General features: G+C 40.4%; 1 protein-coding gene across 2 annotated transcripts; it reads left to right on the top strand.

Moving 5' to 3' along the window:
• The first annotated feature begins 1,604 nt into the window (after window positions 1-1,604).
• LOC105479198 (DEAD-box helicase 20) lies at window positions 1,605-13,304 on the top strand. Of its 2 annotated transcripts, none has more exons than XM_071093667.1 (12): window positions 1,605-1,747; window positions 1,875-2,223; window positions 2,664-2,758; window positions 5,753-5,921; window positions 6,513-6,627; window positions 6,745-6,887; window positions 7,026-7,164; window positions 7,265-7,323; window positions 8,286-8,368; window positions 8,726-8,831; window positions 8,951-9,052; window positions 11,773-13,304. In XM_071093667.1, the coding sequence occupies exons 1-12, from the start codon at window positions 1,718-1,720 to the stop codon at window positions 12,936-12,938; spliced, it is 2,556 nt and encodes an 851-aa protein (XP_070949768.1). In that variant the 5' UTR covers window positions 1,605-1,717; the 3' UTR covers window positions 12,939-13,304. The 2 variants fall into 2 exon arrangements, with proteins under 2 accessions (XP_070949768.1, XP_011735381.2); XM_011737079.3 differs by having other exon boundaries at window positions 1,613-1,751.
• Window positions 13,305-14,373: the final 1,069 nt, after the last annotated feature.

Below are 14,373 nucleotides of genomic sequence, written 5' to 3'. Positions count from 1 at the left end.
AGCACCTGTGGGGTACACGGCTGGGATAGAGAAGAAACTCTGGCCAGGCAGACCATTCAGGAGGTTTTTGCAAATTAGGATGACACAGGAACCTAAAATAGGGCAGATGCTATGGAGACTTAAGAAGAATGGATGAAATATTTGGAGGCAAAATTACTTGTGCTCGGTAAATTGTTAGAAAGTGGGGAAGGAGTCAAGAATAATTCCCAAGTTTGGGGTCTTGGGATTAGGCAGATAAAAGAGGTGAGGGCACTAAGAGGAAGGCTGGGACCTTTAGTGCCATCTCCTCCATCAGTCTCCATTCCTTCAAACGGATAGTTGACATTTTCTCAATGTTTTGTAAATTTCCAGGCAATATAAACCGTCAGGACCACCTTCCAATGGGATTACCATGTCAAAGCCCCTCCTCTATCATAGGGAATCTGGACCATCACTGTGTGTGTGTGTGTGAAAGGGTTAGGGACAATGACCAGTATTATAATCTATGGACAAAGTTGGGCTTGGTTGCAGAATATATTTAAGTTTGGTATTCTTCGTATTTTAAAAAATTTGTTTACTTTTTAAGAATTTGAGACAGGGTCTCTGCATGTTGCCCAGGCTGGCAACTCCTGGCCTCAAGCGATCCTCCCGCCTCAGCCTCCCAAGAAGCTGGGATTACAGGTGCGAGCCACCCCATACAGCTAAGTTTGGAATAATGAATATGGCTGAGGTCCAGAAATATTTAAATTTGGCATGATGACTAAGAGTTTGTTATAGGAGCTCAATCATTTGATAAATATTGAACAATTCCTATGTGTCAGATTGCTTTTCCCACTAGGGATGCAGAGGAGAACAAGACAAAATGGGTCCTTGTCCTCATAGAGTGTGGGAGACAGGCAGTAGACATATAATTTCAGGTAGTTGTAAGTATCATAAAGAAAAAATAAAGCAAAACAAAACAAGAGAGTGCTGGGAAAGACCAGGGAGCAGACAGGATGACAGAGCTGTCTTACGGTGTTCAAGACTTCTTTTAAAAGGAAGAGCTCTTTGAAAAGGTGATATTTGGGCAGAAGTCCACAGCTAGGAAAAGTGGCAGAGACTCCTAGCCGCCTACGCATGAAATGATGGGGAAAGGAGCAATACAGAAGGCATGTAACATTTCAGAGTCTATTAGGCATCCGAGGGGAGGTGCTGCGGAGGTGGATGCATGGAGGCAGATGGATGTACACGTCTAGAGTCTAAAGGGAGATCTGAGGCGGAGATATGAACTTGGGAAATGTCAGTCCGGTTCCAGGTTCCAATTCAACGTACTTTTATCAGAGTTCACTGTGCGCCAGGGACTTGCTAGGGGCTGAAGGTCCGGAGATAAATTGGGTTGCACAGCAGACGGACACACCAGTCAACGTAGTAAACCCTTGGGCCCGGCTACGCTCTGGGCGCACTCTGCCAGCACAGAGGAGCAGCGACTCAGGGTGCAGAGCGGGTAGCGCTGGGGAAGAGGCGGCCGCGGAACGGGACAGGCTGGCGGAACGGAAAACGGAAGCACGGGGAGGGGGCGTGACGCAACGGGCACATCACAAAGAGCGCCGAGAGGGCGGTGGCGCCGGGGGCACGGCTTGGCGGCTCCGCCCAGAAGAGGGCCGAGAGGCGGGGCGGCGCCCCCACCGCGGGCCCGCGGCGCCCTCTGCAGGCCCCAGGCAGCGACTTAACAGTTGCCTCATCTTTCCTCTCCTCCCTCATGCTGCTTTCCTCAGGCCACATTTTTTGTGTGTGTGGGTAGTGTTCCCTAGTCTCTCAGCCTCCGACTCCCGTCCCTTTCCTCCACTTCCAAGCCAGGCGTGTTAGTGTCTTCGTGGGAAAACTGCCAATAAAGTTTTTCCTTTTCTCGCTCCCAGGATCCCCGCTTCTCTTCAAGCACCGCGAGATCTGACTGTGCGGCTAGCATGGCGGCGGCGTTTGAAGCCCTGGAAGCCGTAGCGGCAGTGGCTACTGCTATGCCAGCTGAGCATGTGGCCGTGCACATCCCGGCCCCAGAGCCAACACCTGGGCCTATGAGGAGCCTGCGGACCGCTCAGGATCTCGGCAGCCCGCGGACCCGCACGGGGGACGTGCTGTTGGCGGAGCCGGCCGACTTCGAGTCACTGCTGCTTTCGCGGTCGGTGCTGGAGGGGCTGCGGGCAGCCGGCTTCGAGAGGCCCTCGCCGGTGCAGCTCAAGGCCATCCCGCTGGGGCGCTGCGGGCTCGGTGAGAGCGGGGGCCCGGGAGAGTTCGGGGGTCGGGGCGGGAGAAGGGCGACTGAGGGGCGGCAGCGGCAGCGGCAGCGGCAGCCAGGCCCGCACTGCAGCTCGGGGAGAGCCCTCGGTCGGCTCCCGGAGCAGGGCCCGGCCTGGGGCTAGGCGGTACGCTCAGTTAACTTATTTGTAAAACTAAGGTGCACTATTGAACTTGAAGATGGTTAAGACCTTTTTTAGCACTGACAGGTGGTTCTAAGTTTGAGAAGATAAACGGTAAAAGGTCAGGGACTAGGCGTTTTCTCTTACGTTTTTGAGAATCAACTAAAAATGAAGGTGCCAACTGGGAGAATCTCAGGAGACCCTTCTAGTTCTCTGATTCCATGCGAGCCCCTAAGCTGCTTCCGTGAGTACTGGCTAGTGATAATTTTTTTTTTTTTTTTTCCTTCGCAGATTTAATTGTTCAAGCTAAATCTGGCACTGGGAAAACCTGTGTGTTTTCCACCATAGCTTTGGACTCTCTTGTTCTTGAAAACTTAAGTACCCAGGTGAGTTAGCTCAGAGGACCAGAGGAGGATGTGTTACGTGGACTTTACCACAGGTCAGATGAAATACCAGTAGCCCCTCAGAGCTGGAATTGAATTTGATGAATGATTGAGTTAAGTGGTGGTGGTGGTGAACTTTGGAATTTTCTATGCGTACCTTATTTAAATAGAATAAAGCTACCATACGTGTCAGTTTTCTCACTACTTGGTAATACAGACAGGGATTCTTTTACTTACTGACTAATGTGATACTTAACATTTGACTTGATTCATGGTAATGTAGTGCTCTGGCTATTGCTGATAACTGCAGGGTTTGTTTTTGTTTTTTGAGAGGGTATGGCTCTGTCACCTAGGCTGGAGTGCAGTGGCGGATCATTGCTCACTGCAACCTTGAACTCCTGGGCTCCAGTGATCCTCCCACCTCATCTTCCTAAGTAGTTGAGACGACAGGTGTGTGCCACCACACCTGGCTACTTTTTGTATTTTTTGTAGAGATGGGGTCTCCTCAGTGTTGCACAGACCGGCCTCGAACTCCTGGGTTCAAGCAGTCCTCCCACATTTGCCTCCCAAAGTACTGGGATTATAGGCATGAGCCACCACACCCGGTATGCAGGTGGTTCTTAAAGCTCTGTAAATGTATCATATTCATCTCCCATCTTCTAGGTTGTCTTAGAGTGTTTCTAAGATTACCCTACCCAAATTAGCAGGAAATTTGGGTTTGGGGATCATTTCTTCAACAAAGATTTGTTGAGCCCATATTACGTATGAACAGTATGTCAGGCATTGGAGATTCAAAGATGAATTAGATGTGATTCTCATAACCTTACTTTGTAGTTTAGTTGTTATGGCAGACTGTATTTCAAGTTCTCAGGCATTGGTATATCTGATGATGAGTCTTCAACAGTGGTTTTTAATCCAGATATCCATGTTCATCACCTGGGAAGCTTTTTGAGTCCATCTTATATCTGCCAAATCCTAGGTGATGTTGCATATTGGAAATCCTCCTACTTCCCAAGAACCTGAGCTAGTCTAATTGTAGACGAAGATGTATTTGAGGTTTTGGCTTCTGATAATTTGGCAACAGATAAAATGCTAAAATCCTGGAAAAGTTTCATAAATTCGTTTTTTTGAGTCTCACTCTGTTGCCCAGGCTGGATTGTGCAGTGGCACAATCTTGGCTCACTGCAACTTCTGCCTCCTGGGTTCAAGTGATTCTCCTGCCTCAGCCTCCCGAGTAGCTGGGATTACAACTGTGCATACCACATGCCCGGCTAATTTTTTTGTAATTTTGGTAGAGACGGGGTTTCGCCATGTTAGCCAGGCTGGTCTCAAACTCCTGACCTCAGGTAATCCGCCTGCCTCAGCCTCCCAACCTGCTGGGATCACAGGGGTGAGCCACCATGCCTGGCAAATTCATATTTTTAATTTCAGATCTTTGGATTATCACAGTTACATTATTTTTGGTGTGTGTAACAAAGTAATACCTATTAATTTTTAGAAATAGGGAAAGTTCAGGAAAATTAGGAAGTACCAGAAAACAAGATCTGTAATTTCACTACCTAGAGAGAAACTGCTATTAACAGTTTTGGCATATTTTCTCCTAGTCCTTTTTTTTTTTAATCAATTTTTTCTTCTCGTAGTTAAGAGCACAAAAGTTTTGTTTTCTCCTTCTCTAGTACCTACATTGCAAAGTTTTTACCGTGGCTCTCAAGGCCTTTTGTGATCTAGTCCCTGGAGCTAGATCTCTGACCTCCTTTACTTTCCCCCAGATTCTGTCATGTAGGCCTTCTTTTTCTTCCTCAAACACACCAAGAACACTGCCATCTTATGGCCTTTGCATTTGTTGTTTCCTGTTGGTGAAAACGCTTCCCCAGGTGTCATATAGCCAGCTCTACTCTATGCCGTACATGTAGGTCTCTGCTCAAGTGTTATCTCCTTAGAGGAGGGTTCATGATCACCTCATTTAAAATGACTCCTTCGAAACCATCATTCTTAGCAAACTATCACAAGAACAGAAAACCAAACACCGCATGTTCTCACTCATAGGTGGGAACTGAACAATGAGATCACTTGGACCCGGGAAGGGGAACATCACACACTGGGGCCTATCATGGGGAGGGGGGAGGGTGAAGGGAGGAGGGGGGAGGGATTGCATTGGGAGTTATACCTGATGTAAATGACGAGTTGATGGGTGCTGACGAGTTGATGGGTGCAGCACAGCAACATGGCACAAGTATACATATGTAACGAACCTGCACGTTATGCACATGTATCCTAGAACTTAAAGTATAATAATTAAAAAAAATAAATAAAAATAAAATAAAATGACTCCTTCTTTCCCTGTTTGATTTTTTATGATACTTTTCATTACCTGTCATTACTTATTTTTGTTTATTGTATATATTCTTATCCAAGAATGAAAGTACTGTGAGGGCAAAGACTTTATACTGTTAACTGTTCATTCCCCAGAAACTAGTATGTTGCCTAGCACAGAGTAGGTTCTTACTTAATATTTGTTGAATGAATGAATAAATGGAATACAGTCAGCCCTCCCTGTCTTCAGGTTCTGTATCAGCTGATGCAGCCAACTGTGGATCAAAAATACTTAGGGGTGGGGTGGGGGAACTATAAAAAATAATACAACAATAAAAAGATATAAACAAAAATACAGTGTAACCATTTACATAGCATTTATATTGTATTAGGTAATATAAGTAATCTAGAGATGGTTTAAAATATGTGGCAGGATGTACATAGGTAACATACAGATATATGCAGTTTTATATAACAGACTTGAGCATCTGCCAGTTTTGGTATCTGAGGGCTTCCTGGAACCAATCCCCTGTGGATACCAAGGGATAACTGTATCTTACCTTATCAATAAAAACTCGTTTGAAATGATCATTTAAATGAAATATAGTGTGTCATGTAATGAATATACCAGTCCCCTATGTATTTATTTCTCTGACTCAAAAGTATACTTTGTTTTTTTTTTAGATTTTGATCTTGGCCCCTACAAGAGAAATTGCTGTACAGATACATTCTGTTATTACAGCCATTGGAATCAAAATGGAAGGCTTAGAGTGTCATGTCTTTATTGGAGGGACCCCATTATCACAAGACAAAACCAGACTTAAAAAGTGTCATATTGCTGTTGGATCTCCTGGTAAGATAACAATGCCTGTTGGTAACCAGGGCTTTTAAGGAACTACACACTTTTAATATAACAATAAAGATATATGGGAGTCTTTGATAACTGTGATAATTATTTTGATTAGAAATTAAGAGCATTAGACCAGTGAGATTTAGGCACGTGACTGGTTTACCAGTGGAATTTATGAAATTTGCATTCCTAAGTATGTTTGAGAAGACATGGGATAGACTTTTGAGAAGAGGAGAAATGCAATGACTTTCAGGAGGCCCTTCTAAGCCATGGATTGGGATTATTCTTTGGCTTCTCTATTATATTTGGTTGTGAATCACTCAGAATCAGAATCTTGCATTCAGTGCTTTAGGTCTTTTGATAGAAGTGGTGCTTATTTACTGGTGATGAAATGTGAGGGGAAAACAATGAGTTTAGGCAAGATCAGAGCTTCAGATTTCTAATTTGTGGTTTAGTGTGTACATGCATAATGAGAGTTGAATCAGGAAATTCAGCAGAACAACCTGTGAATAAGTAGAATAACAACATTGACTGAGATTTACACAAATTTGGTACATCATAACTATTTCAATTTTTTTTTTTTTTTTTTTTTAGGCAGAATTAAGCAACTCATAGAACTTGACTACTTGAACCCAGGCAGTATACGCCTCTTTATTCTTGATGAAGCAGATAAGCTTTTAGAAGAAGGCAGCTTCCAGGAGCAAATAAAGTAAGAAAAATAACTCACTTGACTATTAAAACAGTGTCCCAAAGTATCTATCTGTAGCTTTTCCGAGTGGTGATTATTGTCTGAATACTTTACATGGTGTCTGTTTTTATTTTGTAGTTGGATTTATTCTTCCTTGCCTGCCAGTAAACAGATGCTGGCAGTATCAGCTACTTACCCTGAATTTTTGGCTAATGCTTTGACAAAGTACATGAGAGATCCCACTTTTGTAAGACTGAATTCCAGTGATCCAAGTCTTATAGGTATGTATAGCTTTTAGGTACTTACATTATTGGTTTGTTTGTGATACTCTGGAGCTTTCCCTTGCCTAGTTGTCTCTTGCTGTTTATTGGTTACCATTAGCATGTATGTTTGTTTTAACTGATAGCTCTTCTTTGTAGGTTTGAAGCAGTATTACAAAATTGTCAATTCATACCCTTTGGCACATAAGGTTTTTGAGGAAAAGACTCAGCATTTACAGGAACTGTTCAGCAGAATTCCATTTAATCAAGCTTTAGTCTTTTCTAATTTGCACAGCAGGTAATGTAACTTAAAAGGTCATCTGGGGAACTTGTGAAATAAAAGGATAGTCATGGGGCAATATTTGTAAATTTGTAACCATTTATGTTACATTTCATAGAGCACAACATTTGGCTGATATCCTTTCTTCTAAAGGCTTTCCTGCTGAGTGCATTTCAGGTAAGTTCATCTCTTACTTTAATCTTTATTTAGTATACTAACTTGAAGCCTCCAAAGTCAGGAAGAAGAAATACCACTTCATGAGTTGTCTTGAGAGTGTGAAATTATCTTGTATCTTTTAGAGTAAAGGAATTTTCAGGCTTATTTTTCATTGGAATTTGATGTGTCGATATCATTCTGTTTTTAAGGAGTAACTTGGTATATAGTAAAAAGTTAGAAAACTAGTGTTCAGAGAGACGTAATTTTATTAGAATCTCTCTTACAGCCACAAATAATTCTGTAAAACCAAGTTCGTCTGTGTTAATATAAAAATATTTTTTCTTTAGATTTTTTTTTTTTAGTAATCATTGTTAAAATGCTGGAGATTGCTAACTGAATTGACTGTTTTATGGTTTTGTGGAAGGCAAAAGTGATTGAGTTCTTGCCGCAAAGTTAAATGATTATTGCTGGCATAATAAGAATGAAAGAGTCAAAGGATTTTTTGATCAGTGAGGTCCTTTTTAGGATTTTGTTTGGTGTCAGCTTAGTTTTGTTGGCATGAGCTTGTTTTGTTATGGTATATCATGAGATACTGGGGAGACTATTTTCTAATGAACCAATATTTTAACTATAGATCACACTTTAATACCAAATTATAAACAGCTGATTAAAGCATTTGTATTTTCCTAAGAATTGCTACTTATACTTCATATGTAACTTTGCAAATAGAATGTTATATATTCAGGCATGGCCTGATTACTATTTAAGATGGATTTTTGAATTTCAAGTTGATTGCCTAAACCATATTTTAAAAGACTTTAACTTTGGATCTTAACCTAGATTTGCACAGAAGGACAGAATTAACTGTGGTTGGTGTATTAAAAGTGTTAAGACTGGGTCTTATGCTTTTTACTTTTTGTGGATTTGATAAATATGTATTAGCTTAGTTGTTTTTATGTGACTTTCTTTTGGGGTCCTTTTAGGCAATATGAATCAGAATCAGCGTCTTGATGCTATGGCTAAACTGAAGCAGTTTCATTGCAGAGTCCTCATTTCCACAGATTTGGTAAATTTCCTATTCAGTTCGGGTGACTAATCCATCTTGACATATGTTCTATTATCAGATGTACAGATTTCATCTATTATTTTATGTAGGTGTATCTAACAAGAATACCAGAAGATAATTATCTTTCCGGTGCTGAGGAAAATACTTTCTTAAAAATGTCTTTAATATGTTGATCTTTGTCCTTGAAATTAGTCATTAGGAATGAACTTCCTTTTCCTCTGCTCCTCAATATTCTGTTCTTAATTTGGCTCTTGGCTATACTGGAAGAATATAATATGCTGGAAGACTATAATATGCATTGGTAGCTATGCCATACAGTTAATGCAAACAAATAATTGCTATCTTCTTCAATTCAAGACTTCTCGTGGGATTGATGCTGAGAAGGTGAATCTGGTTGTAAATCTGGATGTACCATTGGATTGGGAGACATACATGCATCGGATTGGGAGAGCTGGCCGTTTTGGTAAAAAAAAAAAAAACAAGTTTGAGTGCTTTCTTTAAGGGGCGGGATCTGTAATGTGACAGGTGGGCTTTGAATGTTATTTTTGTGAAAATGATTTATTACCATTCTCTCTGCTATAGGTACATTGGGACTGACAGTGACCTACTGTTGCCGGGGAGAGGAAGAAAATATGATGATGAGAATTGCCCAGAAATGTAATATCAACCTTCTCCCTTTACCAGGTACATTTCATCTGTTTCATTTTGCTGTCAGAATAATTATAGTGGTGATAAGCATAATAAAAATATTAATAATAGCAAACACAGAGTGCTTATGATGTGCTGGGTACTGTTCCCAGTCCTGTATGTACGTTAACTCATTTACTTCTCACCACACTCCTGTGAGGTGTGTGCGATTGTTTTGTAGATGAGGATATTTAGGCATAGAGAAAGTAAAGGTGTTACAACTAGTAAGTAGTAGGGAGAGGAGTGCAGGCTAACCACTGGCACGTGAACAATGAGAGCTGGCTGGGCGCAATGGCTCACGCCTGTAATCCCAGCACTTTGGGAGGCCGGGACGGGTGGATCACCTGAGGTCAGGAGTTCAAGACCAGCTTGGTCAACATGGCGAAACCTCTTCTCTACTAAAAATACAAAAATTAGCTGGGCGTGGTGGCAGATGCCTGTAATCCCAACTACTCGGGAGGCTGAGCAGGAGAATTGCTTGAACCCAGAAGGTGGAGGTTGCAGTAAGCCGAGATCAAGCTATTGCACTCCAGCCTGGGCAACACGAGTGAAACTCCATCTCAAAAAAAAAAAAGAAAAAAAAGAAAGAAAGAAAAATGAGAGCTATATTAGCTCATTTAGTTAGTGGCTTTGCAATTTGATTGTATTCTTTGATACAAGGGGGGATATTTTACCTCTTTTAAATTGCTGTGAAGGTAATTCTTATCATATTCTCCTTTGTCACCATGTGGAAGGAACAGCATCTTTAATTTGAATATTATTTTGAAAAATTGGAATGAAATGTTTTCTTTTGATTTCAGTTCAGTCATTCGTTCTGCTTCTTTTTAAGTGCCGTATTGGAAACAATGCATGTTTGAAACTATTAAATGATCTCTTAAAAACAAAAAATTCTAAAAAACCCTTGAGTGGAAATATGGCATGTTTCATGTGCATGTTATACAGAAAATGTGCATTATAAATAGTGTATATTCATATATAGATATATGTCTGTATAGAAAAATACACATATAGGTCACGCCTGTAATCCCAGCACTTTGGGAGGCCGAGGCAGGTGGATCACGAGGTCAGGAGATCAAGCCCTGTCTCTACTAAAAATACAAAAATTAGCCGGACATGGTGGCAGGTGCCTGTAGTCCCAGCTACTCGGAAGGCTGAGGTGGGAGAATGGCATGAACCCGGAAGGCGGAGCTTGCAGGGAGCTGAGATCCGCCATTGCACTCCAGCCTGGGCGAAAGTGCAATACTCAGTCTCAAAAGAAAAAAAAAAAAAAAGGAAAAATACACATACAGTATATACATGACTTTGTAGAATATGGGATATGTAATTATTGAATAAATATAATTGAGTATTTTACCGATTTTATATTTAATTATTTTACAAAGCTAGATTTAGCACAGATCTGGGAGTTCTATGTATTCTAGTAGATCGGGTTAGTAATAACTCATTTTATGATCTTTTACAAATCTCTAATTGCTCTAAGCTTAGAGTCCTGATTTGCAAAGTACTTTAGAGTAAATGGTCTTTAGGCTCTATGTCAGTTCTAAAACTGTCAATTCTTTCTGTGTATAAGTCTATTCGTAGTCTGATATGGGAAAAAAATTGAAAATTGGTAGAAGAGGGTTAAGACTTCTTGTAGGATTCAGTATCATAGCATCTAGTGATAAAAATTGCCTTTGGATACTGGAAAATGATATATTTGGATCTTTATATAATGTTAACAGGGCCCTGAAATCATGAGAAAATGATATTCATGCTGTTAGGTCTATATTGAACTGGGAACTTGTGTAACAACAGATGTTCAGATGAGTTTCCTGGGGCAGAACTAGGAGGGAAATTGGCCTGTATTACAGGACTAGGCACGCAAGGGATATCAGCTGAGTAGTAATGAGAGTTTTAATCATAGAATCTGTTCAGCAAAGGATCAAGAGACTTCATTGAAGTTTCCAGACCTGTTGGATTTATAGATAACATGGAGCATAAATAGCAACAACAGGCAAGATCTTTGTAAAGCAGGGGCTTGATATATCTTGTCTGCCTAAGACAAAAATTGATCACACTTTGAAAGTTCTGAGTGCTGGAAGCAAATTGTCACACCTGGATGGAATAGAAAATTTAGAGGGTTGAAGCCAGCAAATTCTTTAAAAATTAGAAATGTCATTTCTAATTTTCATAGTCACCAGATCTTTTCATAGTTATCTGTTTTTTTTCCCCTATAGAGGTTTTCTCTCTATTGTTAAGGGCAGTAATTTCTCCCTGTTGGAGTATTGGGTGACAGATTTAGTTGGGTGTACAGCATTGCAGTTGTAATAATTCCTAGTCGATAAGCTTTGGGGAGCACAATCCATTTTCTGATATCTTGTTTTGCTGTCAGAAGTATTCAGATAAAGGGGAGGGGCTGTGGAGAGGGAGGAGAGAAAAGATGGGAGAGTTGCAGCAGACTTGTACATTATTCCTAGAGTAAGCTCTTTTTCTAGTGAGGGTGAAGGGAGATAGTGCTTGTGAGTATGGGATGGGTCTTAGGTATTTCTTAGGCAGATTTCTTTATTACAGGATTGCTTCAGTTTTTAAAAATATTATATCTATTAAACATCTTAGTATATTTGCATATTTTGTTTCGTAAATGTATTCGATCATAGAAAACTTTATGAAATCATTCAGAAAACAATGGTCTAGAGTAGCTTGAGAATTTTAATACATTTGTTTTCCTTTTTATGTAGATCCCATTCCTTCTGGTCTGATGGAAGAATGTGTGGATTGGGATGTGGAGGTTAAAGCTGCTGTGCATACATATGGCATAGCAAGTGCACCTAACCAACCCCTAAAAAAGCAAATTCAGAAAATAGAGAGAACCCTTCAAATTCAGAAAGCTCATGGTGACCACATGGCGTCCTCTAGAAATACTTCTGTATCTGGACTATCAGTCAAGTCAAAAAATAATACCAAACAAAAGCTTCCTCTGAAAAGCCACTCTGAGTGTGGAATCATAGAAAAAGCAATGCCACCAAAAGAAGTGAGCTGTGACAGGCAATCTGAAGAGCAAAAAATGAAGAATTCTGTTCAGACCCCCGTTGAAAACTCCACCAACAGTCAGCACCAGGTCAAAGAAGCTTTACCTGTGTCACTCCCCCAAATTCCTTGTCTGTCTTCCTTTAAAATCCATCAGCCATACACATTGACTTTTGCTGAATTGGTAGAGGATTATGAACATTATATTAAAGAGGGGTTAGAGAAACCTGTGGAAATCATCAGGCACTACACAGGTCCTGGGGATCAGACTGTGAATCCTCAAAATGGTTTTGTGAGAAATAAAGTTACTGAACAGAGAGTCCCCATATTGGCAAGTAGTAGCCAATCTGGAGACTCTGAGAGTGACAGTGATTCTTACAGCTCAAGAACCTCTTCCCAGAGCAAAGGAAATAAGTCATACTTGGAAGGCTCTTCTGATAATCAGCTGAAAGACTCTGAATCTACTCCTGTGGATGATCATATTTCTTTGGAACAACCTCCAAATGGAAGTGACACCCCCAATCCAGAGGAATATCAAGAATCATCTGGAATCCAGATCAAGACAAAACATAAAGAGGGGGCTAGCCAGAGAGCTAAGCAGAGCCGGAGAAACCTACCTAGGCGGTCTTCCTTTAGATTGCAGACTGAAACCCAGGAAGATGGTTGGTATGACTGTCATAGGGAAACACATCTGAGTTTTTCTGATACCTATCAGGATTATGAGGAGTACTGGAGAGCTTACTACAGGGCATGGCAAGAATATTATGCTGCCGCTTCTCATTCATATTATTGGAATGCTCAGAGACATCCAAGTTGGATGGCAGCTTATCACATGAATACCATTTATCTACAAGAAATGTTGCATGGTAACCAGTGATTGTAGGATATACCTGAGACCATCAGGAACTGTCAACAAATGATACCTTTGGATATCCATCCTCCTTGACTTATAGTACAGTGGTGTATAATGGCATTTCTGATCAACTTGAAAAGACTTGAGGCTTTCCACTGGGACACATCCATTTTTCAGATTGTTTTGATTTAGGCCAGGTATATTATCTTCATTTTTAAGAGTTTCTTTAAGAAACTTCATCAGATTCTTGAAAGATAATTTTTGGGATATAGAGCTGAAAGTTTCAGGGTGCCATTTTCTATAAGATCTTCCCAAAAGAAACATTTAAAAAGATGACATATATACCACTGCTTACTTAAACACAATAAAAACAGTAGATTTGAGCAGTAATGTTAGTTTGCTGTGGAGTTCTTTACAAAGGGCTTAGGCTGCATTTCCTTCTATAGTGGCGCATTCTGTAGAAATTCGTGGCATGGTAGATCAGAAAATCCTCTTAGGTTTAGGCAGGAGGGAATATTTAAACATTGTTTTAGATTTTCGTAAAGGTATTTGATTTGATCTGTTTGCTTCCAGTAAAAATACTTGTTTTTAGTAAAAAATTTAAGTGTATTTACATGCTTATTGTTTATCTTTTGAATGTCTTTTCTTCAGGCTGTGAAAGCTGTCCATATTTTTACTGTGTATTAAATAGCTGAGGGTCATCAGTGGCTGTCTTATTTATGTTGCTCAGATAGAGGAGCAGCTGTTAATCTTTTTTGGTTCTTGGATCCTTTTATGAATCAGCTGAAAGCTATAGATTGACTTCAGGAAATTTCTCATTCCATGAACAGAATTGTGAGTGTAATTTCAAGGGGTTCATAGATCCTCTGAAATTCATCTATATAGTCCAGATTAACAGCTCTGCTGGTAGGCTAGGGGGAAGTTCTAGCTCTTAGTTTTTAAGTATTTTGTGGAAGCTGGAATTGATTCTCTTCAGACACTTCTCAGTACATCCTAATCTTGTGTCTTCTAGGAAATGTTCCCCAGTTTTTACCACTAATGTTAGGATCCAAGAGGAGCTATTGTTTTTCTGAGCTGACCCATCTGTAAATTTTCTTGATTTAGAAATTTTTATGATTTAGAAAAATGTAATTGGAAATTACCTATTCTTCCCTTTTTTCCTCTGGAAGTCCTTTTATGATTAAGCTTTTGGTTCCCAAGACTTTCTGTGAACAGGATTTTTGATGAGAGAACCACTTGTGTAGAGAGATGTGTATTCACTTTTTAAAAGGAAAGCTCTTCTTTCCTGTGTACGTCCTTGTCTAGGTAGTATAAACACCTTCCCCAGGGCTGTCAGCAAACACCCACAGCCACTGTCATTTATTGTCCAACACCTACATAACACAATTCTAAACTCCTGTTTAACTTGGATTCCTGTCGTTTGGATTGGACAATATTAGGCTTTTCTTACATGTGTCAG

Source organism: Macaca nemestrina, chromosome 1, assembly GCF_043159975.1.
Source record: "Macaca nemestrina isolate mMacNem1 chromosome 1, mMacNem.hap1, whole genome shotgun sequence".
Taxonomy (NCBI): domain Eukaryota; kingdom Metazoa; phylum Chordata; class Mammalia; order Primates; family Cercopithecidae; genus Macaca; species Macaca nemestrina.
The sequence above is the reverse complement of the archived record's forward strand: the minus strand, read 5'-3'. Positions and strand labels throughout refer to the sequence as shown.

Coding starts and splice junctions, on each gene's coding strand:
- LOC105479198 (XM_071093667.1), top strand. CDS start 1,718: ATGCTGCTTTCCTCAGGCCACATTTTTTGT. Junction 8,369..8,725: donor TCCTCATTTCCACAGATTTG/GTAAATTTCCTA, acceptor CTTCAATTCAAG/ACTTCTCGTGGGATTGATGC. Junction 8,832..8,950: donor TGGGAGAGCTGGCCGTTTTG/GTAAAAAAAAAA, acceptor TCTCTGCTATAG/GTACATTGGGACTGACAGTG.